This window comes from Solanum verrucosum, unplaced genomic scaffold (assembly GCF_900185275.1).
Source record: "Solanum verrucosum unplaced genomic scaffold, falcon-dt-bn FXZP01000008.1, whole genome shotgun sequence".
Classification (NCBI taxonomy): domain Eukaryota; kingdom Viridiplantae; phylum Streptophyta; class Magnoliopsida; order Solanales; family Solanaceae; genus Solanum; species Solanum verrucosum.
In genome coordinates this window covers 1,670,240-1,687,728 of record NW_026020195.1, presented here as the reverse complement: position 1 = coordinate 1,687,728, position 17,489 = coordinate 1,670,240, and the positions used below count along the sequence as shown (strand labels likewise).

Below are 17,489 nucleotides of genomic sequence, written 5' to 3'. Positions count from 1 at the left end.
TTATTAACTAGCAGAGGAGAGTGTTGTCTACACTTACCAAGACCATCATCTACATTAATCTCTCACTAATTAACTTCAAATATTGATCAACAAATAAATGAGAAAATAGATTGTAAAACTCATTTTTGTGATTTTTTTAATCCGTCCTAGGAGCTCCCACCTTTTTGCTTCTGACTCGAACTCACAACCTTTAGGTTGGAATTGAGGGTGCTTACCGTCCGAGCTGATACCGGAACAAAGATGTTGAGGAGGTGCAATGATGGTGAAGGAGCTGATCATGTTATTCTGATTGATGTTGAGTTGAGTGAAAGTATTATTTTTATTGATGTCCCTGAATCGACACCTAAGAAGTTTCGAGGTGACATAATCTTCATCGATGATGATGATGATGATGATGAAAGCAATGATAATTGTATTACTACTCAAAGAGAAAGGATCAAAGAGACGTCTGAATACAAAAAGGCATTAGCGGAAGAATTGGCGTCTAGGCAAAAAGCGTTGGCGATTCAGGTGTACTTTGTACTGTTAAATTTTGGTTTCCTGTTATGTTTTCGGTGTTCATTAGACTGTAACCTGTTGATAATTTGACTGTTGATGTTCTCTACTTTTGATTTATTGAGCCGAGAGTCTATTAGAAACAATCTCTCTACCTTCACAAGGTAGGGGTGCGTACACACTACTTTCCCCAAACTCCACTTGTGAGATTACATTGGATATGTTGTTGTTGTTTTCTACTTTGTTTGCCTCGTTGTAGCTTATACGCTCCAGGGGTATCGGAATTATTGCAGCCAGCTGGATGTAGAGAGTAAGAGTGTGTAAGAGATAGTTAGATCCCTTTCTTTAAGGTCAATGAAACCTTCTCTCCCTTTCATGCTCATAAATTAGAAAATCAATTTATATATATGAATGACCCTAATCTGGTTATTTATTTATTATTTGTATTTGATGCCGAGAGATCTGTTTGAGCCAACGTTTAGGACCAACAGTAGCTCCTTCAATACTCTGCAATAATGGGAATGTCCTTCTACCTTCCTCGTCTTAAATATCATACTTAGTTCGCATGGCTCAAGGCTCGAATCTGTAACTTAAGCCCCAAAAGTCATGAGGGGAGGATTGCCTAAGCACTAGTCCATTCCCGCTCTTCATGCCCAGGCCGAACTGGAGCATGGACCAGGAGCCCAAACGGGAATGAACCTGACTCTAATACCATGTAAATATATGACACATGGGCCTAATTACAGAGGAAAAGCTAAAATTAGCCAAAAGAAAGTAAGATTTACTGTTATCTGATGTGCTTTTACCTATTCAGGCAGAAGAAGCCAAGAAGTTGAAGCTGATGTTGAGAAGAAAGAAGGCTGAAAGTATGCATTTATTAGAAATTGAGAAGAGACAAATGCAGCGCGTGGAGGAAATGAGAGAAACTCAAAAGAAGGTAGAACAATTTGGCCTCTTCTGTCATCTATTTCGCGGCTTTTTGCAGCCTCTTTATCTTATATTTTTCTTTGTGTATCTCTTCCATGCCACTTATACTACCTCTGTGTTATTCTGTGTTTATACCATATTTGGATTTTTCCTACTATTTTAAACAATCTGATGAATCTCTTTAGGATGTGGAGAATACGAATTTGAAGGAACAGATACGATTTGAAGTTTGGAAGGAACTCAGTAAGCTTGAAATGACATGCCATGATATGGCTTCGGTGTTGTGTGGATTGGGAATCACTGTTGGTGATGGTACTAGTCATGAGGTTTGTTTACGCTGATCAGTCTCTAAATATCTTCCATCTTTGTTTAAGTGTTACTTAAGAGTAAGATCTTGTTTCAGGTTCGCGTTGCTTACAAAAAAGCATTGCTGAAATTTCACCCAGATAGAACTTCACGATCTGATATACGACAGCAAGTTGAAGCTGAGGAGACATTTAAGCTTATTTCTCGAATGAAGGACAAATACTTACCAACTTTATGACAATGACATTAGTTGATAGAAAATCTAATTACCCCTATCTCGTGAGGTAGATAGATTGTTTCCGATATAATGAATATGAATCTAATCCAATATAAGTGTATCTTCATAAGAGACATATTTCAAAAGTTAAATTTGCTTGCATAAGCACCAAATATTATACAAATGTAGCATTATTGATTTCATAGTATAATAGCTGGGACCAGTACACTTGCATAAGCAGCCATTATTATATACCAATTATTGATTCCATATAATCATGGCATTTATTATAATCCTTATAATAGAAGACATACATAATAAAGATAAAGGAATGACCATCAGCAATACATAAGATATGAAAAATTGATAATATTTTAAGAGAAAAACAGTACACAGATTGAGACTTGTCACTTGCAATTTCTTTTTTATAAGATGGAATTATTGTACATCATTTTAGCTTGATATGATCCATTGTAGACGTTGCCCGACACCCAAACTTTCATGGGCCACACCGTCTATTCATTGAGGTCTTTGTGAAGAGTAAAAACAAGAATGGTGGTTTGAGAATGCTATCAATGAAGCCAAAACCAATATCTGTATTTGTTTGTCTTTTAATTCAAGCTAATATTCTCAACCTTAGTCCGTACACTAGAAAAAGGCGAAAAACCATAACCCTGAACTCTCAAGTCCATTCAATATCTTGATTCAAAAAAGAAAACCGCGAACATCATTCATATGATGATGATGATAATCATTCTCGCAAGTTTTCTTTTCATTTCTTTGTTAGTTATCCTCGTTAAGAAGCTATTGTGGACTCCATTTCATGTACAATTTATGATGAGATCTCAAGGTATACAAGGTCCTTCTTACAAGTTCCTACATGGAAACTTCAAAGAGATTTTTGAAATTAAAAAAGAGTCCATAAACAAAGCCATGGATCACTCGTCACATGACATATTTCCAAGAGTTCTACCTCATATATTTTCTTGGAAGAAACTATATGGTAAATTTAAATGATTATAACACATTTTCTTGTTTTATTTAGTTTGTATTTTCTCTGTTTCTCATGTCACTTAACTATAGGGCCAAATTTTCTCTACTGGTATGGACTGCAACCTGAACTAGTAGTGACTGAACCAGAACTTCTCAAAGAAATACTGAGCAATAGAAACAACAATTATCCCAAAATGGATCTTGAAGGTTTTCCCAAGAAGCTTTTTGGAGACGGGGTTTCGTCATCTAAAGGCGAAAAATGGGTAAAAATGAGGAAACTAGCCAACCATGTTTTTCATGGAGAAAGCCTAAAAGTAAGAATTTTGTGCAGTTTTTTGGTAAGGAAGTTCCTCTGCTTCCTCTAGTGCTAATTTTTTCGATAATGTTTGTGATTGTAGAGTATGATTCCGATGATGATTATGAGTTGTGAGACAATGCTCGAACGTTGGAAGATTTATGAAGATAAAGAAATTGAAGTGTTTGAAGAGTTTAGGCTATTAACATCAGAAATCATTTCCAGGACTGCTTTTGGAAGTAGTTACTCAGAAGGAAAGAACATATTTCAGATGCTAATGAAGTTAGCTTCACTAGTTTCCGGAAATGCTAACAAAGTTAGATTTCCAGGCATCAGGTAAGTCCCTTCCTCCACGAGTTCAGCTTATCAACGACGTTTGATCAGTTAAGCCAACATACTTGTTACATCTCGTGTAGTCAAATTTGGAAAAGCTATGATGAAATAGAGTCAGAGAAACTCGAGCAGGGCATACATGACTGCATTACTCGAATAATAAAGAAAAGAGAAGAGGAAAAGATTGGTGAAGACCATAACTTTGGAAGTGATTTCCTTGGAAAACTCCTAGAGGCTTATCAAGATAACAGAATATCGATAGACGATATCATTGATGAGTGCAAGACATTTTATTTTGCTGGTCACGAGACGACAAGTATTTTGCTTGGATGGACAATCTTCTTGCTAGCTACAAACAAGAAGTGGCAAGAAAGAGCAAGAAAAGAAGTTGTTGAATCATTTGGCCACAAAGTTCCTAATGCAGATGGCCTATCAAGACTGAAAATTGTAAGCAATTGTTTATTATCGGTTTCAATACTTCTATTCAATTACGTCAGTTTTCAACATTCTTTGATCAATGTAGATGAACATGATTCTTGATGAATCTCTAAGATTGTACCCTCCAGTGCCATTCATAAAAAGGAAAGTTGACAAGAAAGTTGAGCTAGGAAAGCTAACTTTACCACCTGAAATGCATTTCTATATATCAGCATTAGCAGTTCAACATGATTGTAAAATATGGGGAGAAGACTTTCATGTTTTCAAACCAGACAGATTTGCTGAAGGAGTAGTGAAAGCTTCAAACAACAATCCAGTAGCATACTTGCCATTTGGCAATGGACCTCGAACTTGTTTAGGCTTGAACTTTGCAATGACAGAAGCAAAAATTACTCTTTCGATGATCCTACAACGTTATATGTTTACGATTTCACCAACTTATGTTCACTCTCCTGCTCATCTTTTTATGCTTCGTCCACAGCATGGAGTTAAAGTCATTCTCCACAAGATTTAAGATGTATATAAAGATGGAGTGGGATTGAGTTTAAACTGAAGTATAATTGTACTTATATTTGTCCAAGCAAATAAAACTATGCATTTATGTGAAATGTCTATTGAGTTCAACAATCTTTTATGAGCAAAAGAATCTTTTACAATAAAAATCCATTGAATATGAACTATTTAAAGATTAAAATTCAGCTACTCCATCCATTTCAATGGAAGTGTCACCTTGGTAAAAATCACGACGAATAGAAACTTGACCTTAAAATCAACTAAAGTCACATAACCAGTGACCAATGATTTTTAAAAAAAAAAATTGAAAAAATTACAGCCTTGGTTGAGCAATTCCTGAAAGCCATCTCAACAATGGAAGAACAAAATTACATTAACGAAAAACATAAAGAAATGAGCAAAACTAAACCTGGATATAAAAAACCTTTCTGCATTTTAGTCCAGTTTTCCATATGATGGGAAAAGTTCAAGCATTGAAGGCCTATACACAAAATTTCCATCCTAAAATATAATATCTTCCCTGAGAAAAAACTACATTTATGTCCTTTGTCATTTTCATAAAGTTGGTAAGTCTTTATCCTTCATTCGAGAAATGAGCTTAAATTTCTCCTCAGCTTCAACTTGCTGTTGTAAATCAGATCGTGAAGCTCTATCCGGGTGAAATTTCAGCAAGGCTTTTCTGTAAGCAACGCGCACCTGAAACAAGAATTTATTGTAAGTAATGTCTCTTGTGTTATATCCCTCAACTGTTACTAACATTTCACGAATAGTAATAGAAGAAAGAGACGGTCATACGGAGAAGATAGTAAGACAACTCCCAAAATCCTAGGTAAAAACAAGAAATGAGAAAAGTGGCTGCATGTCCTGACAACTAGCTTTCCTAAATAAGTGGGATGTTGAAATATGAGCGTGGATGTGAGAGCCGAGTCTCAACACAGGTTAACAACAGCCAGCACAATATAAGACGAGACAATATTGGGAGAGAGAAAAAAATGGGAACATAATCAAAAAGCGAACCAAAACACTAAAAAGGAATAATAGCTTGAAATGACATGCCATGATATGGCTTCGGTGTTGTTTGGATTGGGAATCACTGTTGGTGATGGTACTAGTCTTGAGGTTTGTTTACGCTCAGTCTCTAAACATCTTTCATCTTTGGTAAGTGTTACTTAAGAGTAAGATCTTGTTTCAGGTTCGCGTTGCTTACAAAAAAGCGTTGTTGAAATTTCATCCAGATAGATCTTCACAATCTGATATACGACAGCAAGTTGAAGCTGAGGAGACATTTAAGCTTATTTCTCAAATGAAGGATAAATACTTACCAACTTTATGAAAATGACATTAGGAGATAGAAAATCTAGTTACCCCTATCTTGTGAAGGTAGACATACTGATTTTGATATAATGAATCTGAATCTAATCCAATATAAGTGTATCTTCATAAGAGACATATTTTAAATGTTAAATTTACTTGCATAAACACCAAATATTATACAAATGTACCATTATTGATATCATAGTATAATAGCTAGGACCACACTTACAATAGTCGCCGCTAATACTATGTTTTACTGGCAACATTAGTCGCCGCTAACACTTATAATAGTCGCCACTAATACTGTGTTTTAGTGGCAACATTAGTGAGAGCTAATACTTATAATAGTCACCACTAATATTATGTTTTAGTGGCAACATTAATCGCCGCTAACACTTATAATAGTCGTCACTAATACTATGTTTTATTGGCAACAATAGTCGCCGCTAACACTTCTAATAGTCGCCACTAATACTATGTTTTAGTGGCAAATGTAGTCGCCGCTAGTACTTATTATAGTCGCCACTAATAATAGTTTTGGCAACATTAGTCGCTGCTAATACCTGTTACAGTCGCCACTAATACTATGTTTTAGTCGCAACATTAGTCGCCGCTAATACCTAAAATAGTCGCCACTAATACTAGTTTTAGTGGCAACAGTAGTCGCCGCTAAAACCTAAAACAGTCGCCACTAATAATATGTTTTAGTGGGAACATTAGTCGCCGCTAATACCTTAATTAGTCGCCAGTAATACTACGTTTTAGTGGCAACAGTAGTCGCCGCTAAAACGTAAAAGAGTCCCACTAATAATATTTTTTAGTGGCAACATTAGTCGCCGCTAATACCTAAAGCAGTCGCCACTATTACTATGTTTTAGTGGCAACAGTAATCGCCGCTAATACATAAAACAGTCGCCACTAATAATATGTTTTAGTTGCAACATTAGTCACCACTAATAATATGTTTTAGTGGCAACAATAGTCGCCACTAATACTATGTTTTAGTGGCAACATTAGTCATTGCTCATACCTATCAAGACTGAAAATTGTTAGCATTTGTTTATTATCAATTTCAATACTTTTATTTTATTACATAACACTTTTCAACATTTTTTGATCAATGTAGATGAACATGATTCTTGAATCTCTAAGATTGTACCCTTTGGTACCATTCATGAAAAGGAAAGTTGAGCTAGGAAAAGCTAAGTTTACCACCTGAAATGCATTTCTATATATCACCATTAGCAGTTCAACATGATCGTAAAATATGGGGAGAAGACGTTCATTTTTTCAAACTAGATAGATTTGTTGAAGGAGTTGTTAAAGCTACAAACAACAATCCAGTAGCATACTTGCCATTTGGTTATGGACCTCGAACTTGTTTAGCCTTGAACTTTGCAATGACGGAAGCAAAAATTACCGATGATTCTACAACGTTATATGTTCACGATTTCACCAACTTATGTTCACTCTCCTGCTCAGCTTTTTATGCTTCGTCCACAGCATGGAGTTAAAGTCATTCTTCACAAGATTTAAGATGTGTATAAAGATGAAGTGGGATTGATTATTGGTTTAATCTGAAGTATAATTGTACTTATATTTGTCCAAGCAAATAAAACTATGCATTTATGTGAAATGTCTATTGAGTTCAACAATCTTTTATGAGCAAAAGAATCTTTTACAATAAAAATCCATTGAAAATGAACTATTTGAAGATTAAAATTCAGCTACTCCATCCATCTCAAAATAAATGTCACCTTGGTAAAAAACACGACGAATGTAAACTTGACCTTAAAATCAACTAAAGTCACATAACCAGTGACCAAAAATTGAAAAAATTACAGCCTTCGTTGAGAAATTCCTGAAAGCCATCTCAACCATGGAAAAACAAAATTACATTAACAAAAAACAAAAAGAAATGAACAAAACTAAACCTGGATATAAAAAACCTTTCTGCATTTGAGTCCAGCTTTCCATGTGATGGGAAAAGTTCAAGCATTGAAGGCCTATACACAAAATTTCCATCCTAAAATATAATATCTTCCCTGAGAAAAAACTACATTTATGTCCTATGTCATTGTCATAAAGATGGTAAGTATTTATCCTTCATTCGAGAAATGAGCTTAAATTTCTCCTCAGCTTCAACTTGCTGTTGTAAATCAGATTGTGAAGCTCTATCCGGATGAAATTTCAGCAAGGCTTTTTTATAAGCAACGCGAACCTGAAACAAGAATTTATTGTAAGAAATGTCTCTCATGTTATTCCTCTAACTGTGACTAACACTTCACGAATAGAAATAGAAGAAAGAGACGGTCATACAGAGAAGATAGTAAGACAACTCCCAAAATCTTAGGTAAAAACAAGAAATGAGAAATGTGCTGCATGTCCTGACAACTAGCTTTCCTTAACAAGTGGCATGTTGAAATATGAGTGTGGATCTGAGAGCCGAGTCTCAACACAGGCTAACAACAGCCAATACAATATAAGATGAGACAATATTGGGGGAGAGAAAAAAATGGGAACATAATCAGAAAGCTAACCAAAACACTAAAAAGGAATAATAGCTGATCTAATACACAGATTTGAGATCTTGCATTTACAAGAATGTAAGACATACTAGCTGAGCACTTTGAAAAATGCTAATTTAGCTGAGTTTTCTGCACAAACTTAATGCAATCAGATTATCTAAGTTGCTCGTCTGTAGAAGAAGCAGATTTTTAAGGGACTTACAATCTATCATTTATGTTTCAACTAAACTTCTCTTAAACAAGACCAGAAAAAAAGGATCATATGATTGCTAAGAACAAGAGAGGTCACCAATCATAAATCAGGGCAAGAGCAAAACAAGAATGCCAATGTTTCATAAAAGTATGTTCCCTGGAATTATTTGCGTTCAGTAGAATTAGGTAATTTAAAATTAAGAAGATGGAAGATATTTAGAGACTGAGCGTAACCAAACCTCATGACTAGTGCCATTGCCAACAGTGATTCCCAATCCGTGCAACACCGAAGCCATATCATGGCATGTCATTTCAAGCTTACTGAGTTCCTTTCGAACTTCAGCTCGTATCTGTTCCTTCAAGTTCATATTCTCTACGTCCTATAAAGATTCATCTGATAGGTTAAACAGTAGAAAAATCCAAATATACTATAATCACAAATTAATACAGGGGGATCATAAGTGGCATGGAAGAGGGACACAAAGAAATACAAGATAAAGAGGCTGCAAAAAGCCACGAAATAGACAACAGAAGAGGCCAAGTTGCCATACCTTCTTTTGAGTTTCTCTCATTTCCTCCACACGCTGCTTTTGTCTCTTTTCCATTTCTAATAAACGCATACTTTCAGCCTTCTTTCTTTTCAGCAGCAGCTTCATTTTCTTGGCTTCTTGTGCCTAGATAGGAAAAAAGCACATCAAATAACAGTACATCTTCATATATGCACAAATCTTGCTCTTTTTTGGGCTAATTTAGCTCTTCCTCTGTGGTTGCCCTTTTTTATCAGAAATTCTAGAACTTCAATCTTAATCTTCAAAGTTCATGGTTTAGAACACCAACAAAACAGCAACCAATCCAATTAGATACAGATGATTTTTAGTACTAAAATAAATACATCATCAAGGAGGTACTAGAAGTGTACAAAAGTGTTTGTGGACTTAGCTCCTTTTGAGGATGTAAAGAGTCTATGAAAGTCCAATACATCGTCGATATCATTTATAGAAGTTCTACTACACTAAGATTAAATTTTTTGTTGGCATCTAAAATTTACAAAAGGTATCCATATAAGGTGTTTTCCTAAAGGTATCTCTAATTCCTTTATATCCAATCAGTCGAAGATACACATAAATAGTTATGGTTTTTCTTTCTTCATTAGTGCCTCATGTCTTCGTTAGTGCTCATCCTTTAATTACTCTTTGCACTTAAATTCCCCAAAAGAGCTTTTACCCAGATTGATATGCAGCCTAGATATAGCCCATAAGTTAGATGTAGTGAAGTACTACATTTAAGGGCTTGTGAACTCTATCTTCAAAAGGAAATACTAAATAATAGATATAGTTCGTAAAAGGATACATTAATTGTCAAAAGCATAAAGAAGAAATTGTTAGTGATTAGGAATAAGAGATTAAAGTTGAATTATAAGAACCTCTAATCGTAACAAAGTGGGCTTTTTAGTTATGGACCTATCAAAATAATAACTGAGATAGGATTCTACAGGATCTCCCCGCTTTCAAAATCGGACGTGAAGGTTCCCTTTCATCGGGCTCAAGTAGGTACACCAAATAAAGAAAGGAGCTCTCAAAACTATCTCCAAAACACATAAAGCTACATTGTTTCATCTAAATCAAGAAATTTGAAATGGTTTTTAAACTTGATTGACATTATTTACTTCATACATTTCATTTTAAGAATAGTCTTTCAGTCCTTTTTCTTCTTCTTTTTTTAAAAAATATTTAGTCTTTCAGTTCAATAGTGCCTTTCTTCGTTAAAGCTCATGCTTTAATCACGTTTTGCACTTAAAGGCCCCAAAAGACTATAATGCCTTTAGCTTTTGACTACTCTAGGCTTCAAAGATCCAACATCTATAGGAAATAGATGGGGGATTTTACGAACTCAACAGAAAGTTCATTTATATATTTCTACATTGACTGACTACTTCAAGTTTCTAACTATTATAAACACAATGGACATCCTGTTAATCTCTTGCACACTCTTACATTCTTACTCTCTACAACCTGGCTGCAATAATTGTGACACCTCTGGAGCATCTAGGCTACAAAGAAGCACACTAAGCATCAAAAGTAGAGAACGTTTGATCAATTATGGCATTGATGAGATCAAAAGACATTCAGCAGTCGAAAGATCAACAGGTTACAGACTAGTGTACACCAAAAGCATAACAGAAACAAAATCTGTACAAAAGTTATCAGGAAGAAGGAAGTACACATGACAGACCTGAATTGCCAATGCTCTTTGTCTGGACGCCAATTCTTCCTCTAGTGCCTTTTTGTATTCGGAGGTCTCCTTGAACCTTTCTCTTTCGGTGATAATACAGTTCTCAACACAGCGCTCCACATTCTCACCATCTTTTCCATTCATATCATCATGCCTTTCATCCTTGTGTTGGCTCATAGATACAGATTCCGAAAGATCCTCCTCCGACAAGGAACCACTGTTTCTAGGTTGTGTTTCATTATGGTTTGAACTTAATTCTGATGTCCTATCAGGAATCCATTTCCCATTTTCCTGATCAACACATTTTTTGCCGCTGATTTGTATGCCTGATGAAGCTCTCCTGCAAATAGAAGACTCTCTAAGACTAACGCCGCCATTAGAATAGTTGCAGTCTGATTTATCTTTAACAGATGATCCGGTAGTCCAACATCGAAATCCTCCAGGCAATAAATCCTCCTTTCCATTGAAACTACCAGTTTCATTACAATGTGATTCACATGTTGGTCTAGGAGATAGGTTTTCTTTTTCAGTAGAGGATTTAGAGTAACCAGGACAAGCCGGATGCTTTTTACTCTCACCAGGCTCGGGTTGAATTCCAACAGCGGATGCACTATTAATATCTCTAACACCAGATTGACCACTATTATCATTTTTCCTCTTTAATGAAGCTTTCTGCCACTCTTCTCGAAGCAGTCCAGAATAATCCCCCATGACCTCATCATCATCAGATGAACTACTCTCTGAATCAGACATCAAACCATATCGATTTTGGACAGGAGCTTTTCCAGAGTAAGTTCTTTTACATTTTGATAACTTCACTGGGGAAATATTTTCTCGAACAAACTGACAATCATCACCAATTTCATCTAGAGGTTCTGTAGCACTTTTCGAGCTTGAGCATGGTCTCATGCTAGGGGATGGGTCATGAAAGAAGTGGCGGTCATCTTCCAGACCAAATTTAGGATATTCATTCCCATTGCTTTCATCATCATCGATGAAGATTATGTTCCTCAAAGGAGACCGTCTTTTGTCTTTCTTTGCTGCTGTCTTACCTCGAAACTTCTTGGGGGTTGATTCAGGCACATCAATAAAAATAACATTACCAAAAGTTTCACACTCGACATCAATCAGAACAACATGATCAGCTCCTGTGCCATCATTGCACCTCCTCGATGTCTTTTTCCCAGTACGGGGTCGACCATGAGACTCACCTAGAGACACTCCACTCATTTGTCTCTGCTAAACGACAAAAAGCAATTTAAAAATGACTCAATGAGGTCATATGACCACAATAAGAAAAAAGGAAAAACAAAACTCGGGTGGAAAAAAGCACAAAAATTCAAAGAGTACTAAACAATACCTAATCACCCATTAATCATGGTCACTATTTAAAATTTGAAATAACAGAAGGAAAGAAACAAGGGCCTGTAAGGTCCTAACTAATTAGAAGTTAAGAAAATACTCCACCAACAGAAAAGGTGTTCAGTCCATCATGGGAGTTAATCAATTTCCACAGTACCCCTACTCCATGTTATTAGCTCTATTTTTTCTTCTTTTTCATTATGACATTTGTGTTTGAACCAACTTGCGTGCACCTCAACTAATCAAACATCTGGCAGCTTACCATAGCCCACAAGCATCAGGTAAGTATGCACACCGAGATTGAAGCAATGAGCTTATACAGGATGCTACAACTAAATTTGAACCTAAACTATCCAAGTTATTTGCATACTACTAGCTCTTATCAGCATGTAAACATTATTCTCACTCTTTACCACTTCTCATTATCACCTAAACCCACATCTCATGTCCCATGTCCCACTCCACCCTCCACCACTACTACATGCAAGCAGCCTTATGTTCAACCAAATATCAGAGAAGTTTTCCTTAGGTAAAGCTTTTTTTTTTCTTTTAAACAACAGATTCATCACATTTCACATTATCACAACGCTGAGCATAACTTAATCAGAGTATGCAATTTCTACAACAGTAAACACCAAAAATTAGCAAAACAGTTGAAGCAAATACACTGAGCAAAACACAAAACTCCAATAAGAATTCCTTCTAACAAACCAATCATTACACTATCATCACCATTTCAAACAACTAAGCAGAAACAAATCATGCAGCCCAATGGGTCCATAGAATATCCAATTTCTTCACTAAATACAAAAATCTACCTCAAAATCAAAAATAGAAGGATACCCAGATAAAGAAAATCCAAGAATTTCAAAACCCAAGTCAGAATTTTGAAATAAAACCCAAAAAACTGATCAATTCAACAAAACAACGAGATCATTAGAACAGTTAAAAAAATACCTAATTCCGCAATTAACGGTAAATACTCCAACTCTACGAACAAAACGAGTATTACAGAGAAATGGAAAACCGTAATTTGGTAGAAACTTACCTTGACGAAGAAACAACAAACCCTACATGGAAATTTACAGAGAAATTGCTGAAGCGATAGAAGATGAAGAGACGAAGGGAACCCAAAAAAAAAGAGTAAAAATATACACGGCGTTGAATTTAATATTTCTTATATATTCCTATTAGTCTCATGTTTCAAATTATTTATCCTATTTTGATTTAGCACGAAATTTAAAAAAATATATTTTCTTTTGATAAATTTAAAATATGTCAATTATGTCAAGATATTTTTTGATTTCATGATCGTAAACATGTTAGATGGAAAATAAAATTGAAATTATGCTTAAACAAGGAAAGATGCAATCATTTTGAAGTCGAGAAAAGAAAATCGGACAAATAAATTAAAATAGAAAGTAATAATTTTCCTATATTATACCATAAGGGCTCGTTTGGTGTGAGGGATTAGAAATAATAGTGATGGGATAAGGAAATAGTGATGGGATAAAAAAAAAATTATGTTGTTTGGTTGGCAAGTCCGGGATAACTTATCCCGGGATTAATAATTAGTACCGGGATAAGTTATCCCTCCCCATGGGTGGTATAGTAATCCCGGGATAACTTATCCCGAGATAGAATAGGTAAATGACAAATATGTCCCTTTAAATCCTTTTTATATATCATTTTTTACATTTATGTATATTTACATTTTTTTTAATACCATGTATAATAATATTTACTACTCCTTATTTTTATGATAATTATACATATTTTTCTATTAAAAAATTATACTATATAAATATAATTTTTATTTATGAATTTATTTGACTAATTCTTATGTTTATTTTATTTTGATTTCTCATAAATTTTCTTCTCTTTAATAAACTTAAGAGGAAAGTTCTATTTTTAAGCTAAATAAGAAAAAAGTTATATTTTTAAATACACATGGTACTTATCATGGGAATACATAAACAAAAATATTTAAGTTAAAAAAAATAAAAGTTTTATTTTAAAAAATGAATAACTAAAGCTCACAAAGAAAAATTTAAAAAGTTTAAATAAAGTGAAGGGTAATTTTGTAAACAAACAACTTGTTCTTAAAATTTATCAATATATATTATTTTGAATATAACAAACCAAACACTCAATAAGAAATAATCCCAGGACAACTTATCCCATCATAACTAATTCCAACATAACTTATCCCAACATAACTTATCCCATCATAACTCATATTCAAACCAAACGACCCCTAATAGATATAAAAGAAAAATTGAAAAAGTCTACTTTTATTTGGCTTAGTTGACTTTTTTTTTTCCTTTTTTTGTTTTTGGCTGATGTCAAGTGGAAAGGAGATTGAGGTTGTTGGATTTTTGAATTAATTTTTGTTATTATCTGTTGTTTTTTTTACTTAACGACAAAGGTTTGCACAATGCATATATGATGCCCAAGTTCGGATCTCGCATCTGATTTTCACTTATGAGATTTCATTAGGTATGTTATTGTTATTATATTTATTGTTTTGTATATTTCGTCTATCATACTATTTTGTTTTACTATTATGTGTTATTTTTTATATTTATTTTTTGAACGGCTTAGAACTATTTCCCTAGAGTCGTTGGTCTATTAGAAACAACATTTATGTCTTTAAGATAGGGAGTAAAAATTGTATACACATTGTCATCTACGGACCCCACTTTATGAGACTATATCCTATATGTTGTTATTGTACTTTAATGGTGTAAGAAAATATTTACACCATCAAATTATTTATAAAATATTTACATTTTGTATCTAATAACTTCTTACACGAAATATATTATCGATCATTAAAGACAAAAATTAAAGATGAGAAGAACTTCTATATGAAGGAAAATCATGCAATTAAATGAAGAAGAAGTGCAACAACTAGTGGCTAAATTTTAAATGCAATCATAAACTTTGGATATATTTTAAATAGGACCATCAAAAGTGGCTATCTCTGTCATTTTCATGTGAGGCTGTGGGCATTCAAATGGGCCAGGCCCATTGATTTTGGGCTTCAACTAATGGGTCAATAAACTTCTATTTGGACTATCCAAGATTAAATAAGGAAAAATGGTAAATATAGTAGACTTTTAATAGCACTTGCTAGCATATATTAGCCATTATATAAAAAATTACTACTCCATATTTAACTACTCTTTTGATATGAAAAAGTTTTGGACAAAAATACCCTCAACTATATGCAACAACTCCAACAAACATTGTTGAAGTTCGAAGGATTGATAAGTGTGGATCGAACCTAAGTAACGATTTATGGGGTTCAAAAATTTGTTGGAGTTGCAAACGCCATGAAATGAATCATGGGGTTCAACCTTTATATGTTCAAACCCAAGGAATGGTTCACGTGGTTCAAAATTTTGTTGGAGTTCCGAACTGTATTAATGAGGTTTAAGTCTTTATAAGTTTAAACTCAAAGAATGAATGGTTCAAACTCTTATATGTTCTTTCATGTTTAAGAAAGGATTTTTTTTAATTTAAATTTTATTTTTGCATTAAAGTCTGACTATTTCCGTGTTACTTTCTAAATTGTGGCTAAAAATTCATAGCAAGTTCGATATGATAATAGTATTTGGTATGTTAAATTTTATACAAAGTTACTTCAAAAGCTACCAAACATGATATTAATTATGCCTAAATCCCATAATCCACCTTGGGTGGATGCTAATTTTAATTGTACATAAATAATGTTCTTCCTAAATAGCTACCAAACTGTAAATATATTGTTTTGCATCATCATGATGTTAAACTAAGTTACTTCTCATACTATAGCGATTAGAAAGTAATATATAGCACAATGGTCGTACCAATAACATATTCAATGTGATTTTATTAGTGAGGCAAGATAAAGTATATATATACGATTCTTATGTTTGTATGATAAAAAAAAAACTATTTCCGATAAACAGAATGGCTATACCATAAATAAGAAAACATTATGTAGTCCAAATCTATGAAGATGCCAAATTCCTCTACTTAAATTAGCCACAAGATTCAATGTCATATAAAGTTAGTTGTAATGTTTGATGACCCAACAAATCAAAATACATCACAAGTTAATAAAGTGGTCCAAAATTCCCTCTATATAGATTGAACTTTCCCATCTAGCATTATCTGAATTGGCTAAGCCACTTGGCAACCCCCACCCACCCCCCACCCCCACGTATGAACACGATAAATTTAATTTATAAACATCAATAGTGTAGTAGTTTCATGTTCTGTTGGTCGCTGCAAATATATTTATGATCACGACTTGATTCAAGATCTCATTCCTTAAAAAGTTCTCGTTGAAGATCTTGATTCTCGTAGTTATGTTAGAAGAAGTTAGTCACCTTTATTTTCTTTTGATGATTTTAGTGTCCCCTAGGTTGGGCTTAGCCATTTTATGCATGTCAAAGTGGTGAGCCAGCCCGACCTAGTTTGGACCGTCAAATTCCAAACTTATATGAGTTGAACTAGGTAAAGTTGAGTCGACCCATCCTAACAAATATATATAATAGTTATCTAAAGGTTCTCGTTTAGGTGTTAGCACTTCATATATAATCTCTATTTTTTTCTCAACCAATTTATGTACATCTTATCTAATTCTACAGTATATATATTGTCTTCAACGTACACATTTGATAATTCTATACACCAATAACACTTCGATAGATGGAAATAAACTATCTTATTGTGAATTGGAATTTCCTCCAAAATTCCACCAAAAGGGCATTGAATTTCCTTTTCATGATTGGATAGGAAAAGACCATTCAAAAAACAAAACAAAAAAACAAAAAGATGACTACTTTTATCACTTTTTTCATCTTCTACTATTCTTTTCCCATTTTACAAGTCTTTGTTTTAATTATATGTGTATTGGTGATTCAAATGGCACCATTCCATATGGATTATTATGTGGTCAAAAAGAAATCCTATGCGATCACTTTCTAAATTGAGCTATTGACCTTTTTATCTTCTATTTTGAGGATCAGACCTTTCATATTGCCAAAAAGGTTCCAATAAAAGTGTCAAGTGGAGAAAAAAACAGTAGAATTTTCATATTGACAAATGACAAAGGTACCAATCAAGGGTAGCTTTGGAGTGGTAAGTACTCATTCATCCTTAATTAACAGTTTTTGGTTTAACTATTCCTGGGTAATGGGTCGCCTTTGATAAAGAGTGTTTTACCTCTAATGTGGGATTTTCTGGCGCGAATCTGAATTTAATCGGGCTCCTATATAAATACTAGACAACAGATGAAAAACCAAAAAAAAATAAAAAAAAATTATCCATGTATCATCCTCCCTCCGGAAAA

General features: G+C 34.0%; 3 protein-coding genes across 3 annotated transcripts; 2 read left to right on the top strand and 1 right to left on the bottom strand.

Moving 5' to 3' along the window:
* Positions 1 to 240: 240 nt before the first annotated feature.
* LOC125829669 (uncharacterized) lies at positions 241 to 1,972 on the top strand. The gene is made up of 5 exons (XM_049508859.1): positions 241 to 535; positions 755 to 805; positions 1,275 to 1,432; positions 1,608 to 1,748; positions 1,826 to 1,972. The coding sequence occupies exons 1-5, from the start codon at positions 241 to 243 to the stop codon at positions 1,964 to 1,966; spliced, it is 786 nt and encodes a 261-aa protein (XP_049364816.1). The 3' UTR covers positions 1,967 to 1,972.
* Positions 1,973 to 2,654: 682 nt separating this feature from the next.
* On the top strand, positions 2,655 to 4,631 carry LOC125829727 (cytochrome P450 CYP749A22-like). The gene is made up of 5 exons (XM_049508917.1): positions 2,655 to 2,948; positions 3,029 to 3,252; positions 3,337 to 3,569; positions 3,650 to 4,013; positions 4,090 to 4,631. Exons 1-5 carry the CDS (start codon positions 2,681 to 2,683, stop codon positions 4,516 to 4,518), a joined length of 1,518 nt encoding a protein of 505 aa, XP_049364874.1. The 5' UTR covers positions 2,655 to 2,680; the 3' UTR covers positions 4,519 to 4,631.
* A 3,114-nt stretch (positions 4,632 to 7,745) lies between these two features.
* LOC125829746 (uncharacterized) lies at positions 7,746 to 13,261 on the bottom strand. Its single transcript, XM_049508937.1, has 5 exons — positions 13,194 to 13,261; positions 10,784 to 12,022; positions 9,103 to 9,225; positions 8,791 to 8,931; positions 7,746 to 8,052 (listed from the first exon to the last, which is right to left on the bottom strand). Exons 2-5 carry the CDS (start codon positions 12,011 to 12,013, stop codon positions 7,912 to 7,914), a joined length of 1,635 nt encoding a protein of 544 aa, XP_049364894.1. The 5' UTR covers positions 12,014 to 12,022; positions 13,194 to 13,261; the 3' UTR covers positions 7,746 to 7,911.
* Between the last annotated feature and the right edge of the window lie 4,228 nt (positions 13,262 to 17,489).

What these genes read in the sequence shown, in the direction of transcription:
- LOC125829669 (XM_049508859.1), top strand. Translation starts at nt 241, where the DNA reads ATGTTGAGGAGGTGCAATGATGGTGAAGGAGCTGATCATGTTATTCTG. An exon ending in CTTTGTACTGTTAAATTTTG is followed by an intron (nt 536 to 754) that starts GTTTCCTGTTAT and finishes GCCTCGTTGTAG; the next exon opens with CTTATACGCTCCAGGGGTAT. An exon ending in GTGATGGTACTAGTCATGAG is followed by an intron (nt 1,749 to 1,825) that starts GTTTGTTTACGC and finishes ATCTTGTTTCAG; the next exon opens with GTTCGCGTTGCTTACAAAAA.
- LOC125829727 (XM_049508917.1), top strand. Translation starts at nt 2,681, where the DNA reads ATGATGATGATGATAATCATTCTCGCAAGTTTTCTTTTCATTTCTTTG. An exon ending in TTCATGGAGAAAGCCTAAAA is followed by an intron (nt 3,253 to 3,336) that starts GTAAGAATTTTG and finishes TTGTGATTGTAG; the next exon opens with AGTATGATTCCGATGATGAT. An exon ending in GCCTATCAAGACTGAAAATT is followed by an intron (nt 4,014 to 4,089) that starts GTAAGCAATTGT and finishes TGATCAATGTAG; the next exon opens with ATGAACATGATTCTTGATGA.
- LOC125829746 (XM_049508937.1), bottom strand. Translation starts at nt 12,013, where the DNA reads ATGAGTGGAGTGTCTCTAGGTGAGTCTCATGGTCGACCCCGTACTGGG. An exon ending in AAAGAGCATTGGCAATTCAG is followed by an intron (nt 9,226 to 10,783) that starts GTCTGTCATGTG and finishes TTTCCTATCTAG; the next exon opens with GCACAAGAAGCCAAGAAAAT. An exon ending in GCAATGGCACTAGTCATGAG is followed by an intron (nt 8,053 to 8,790) that starts GTTTGGTTACGC and finishes TTCTTGTTTCAG; the next exon opens with GTTCGCGTTGCTTATAAAAA.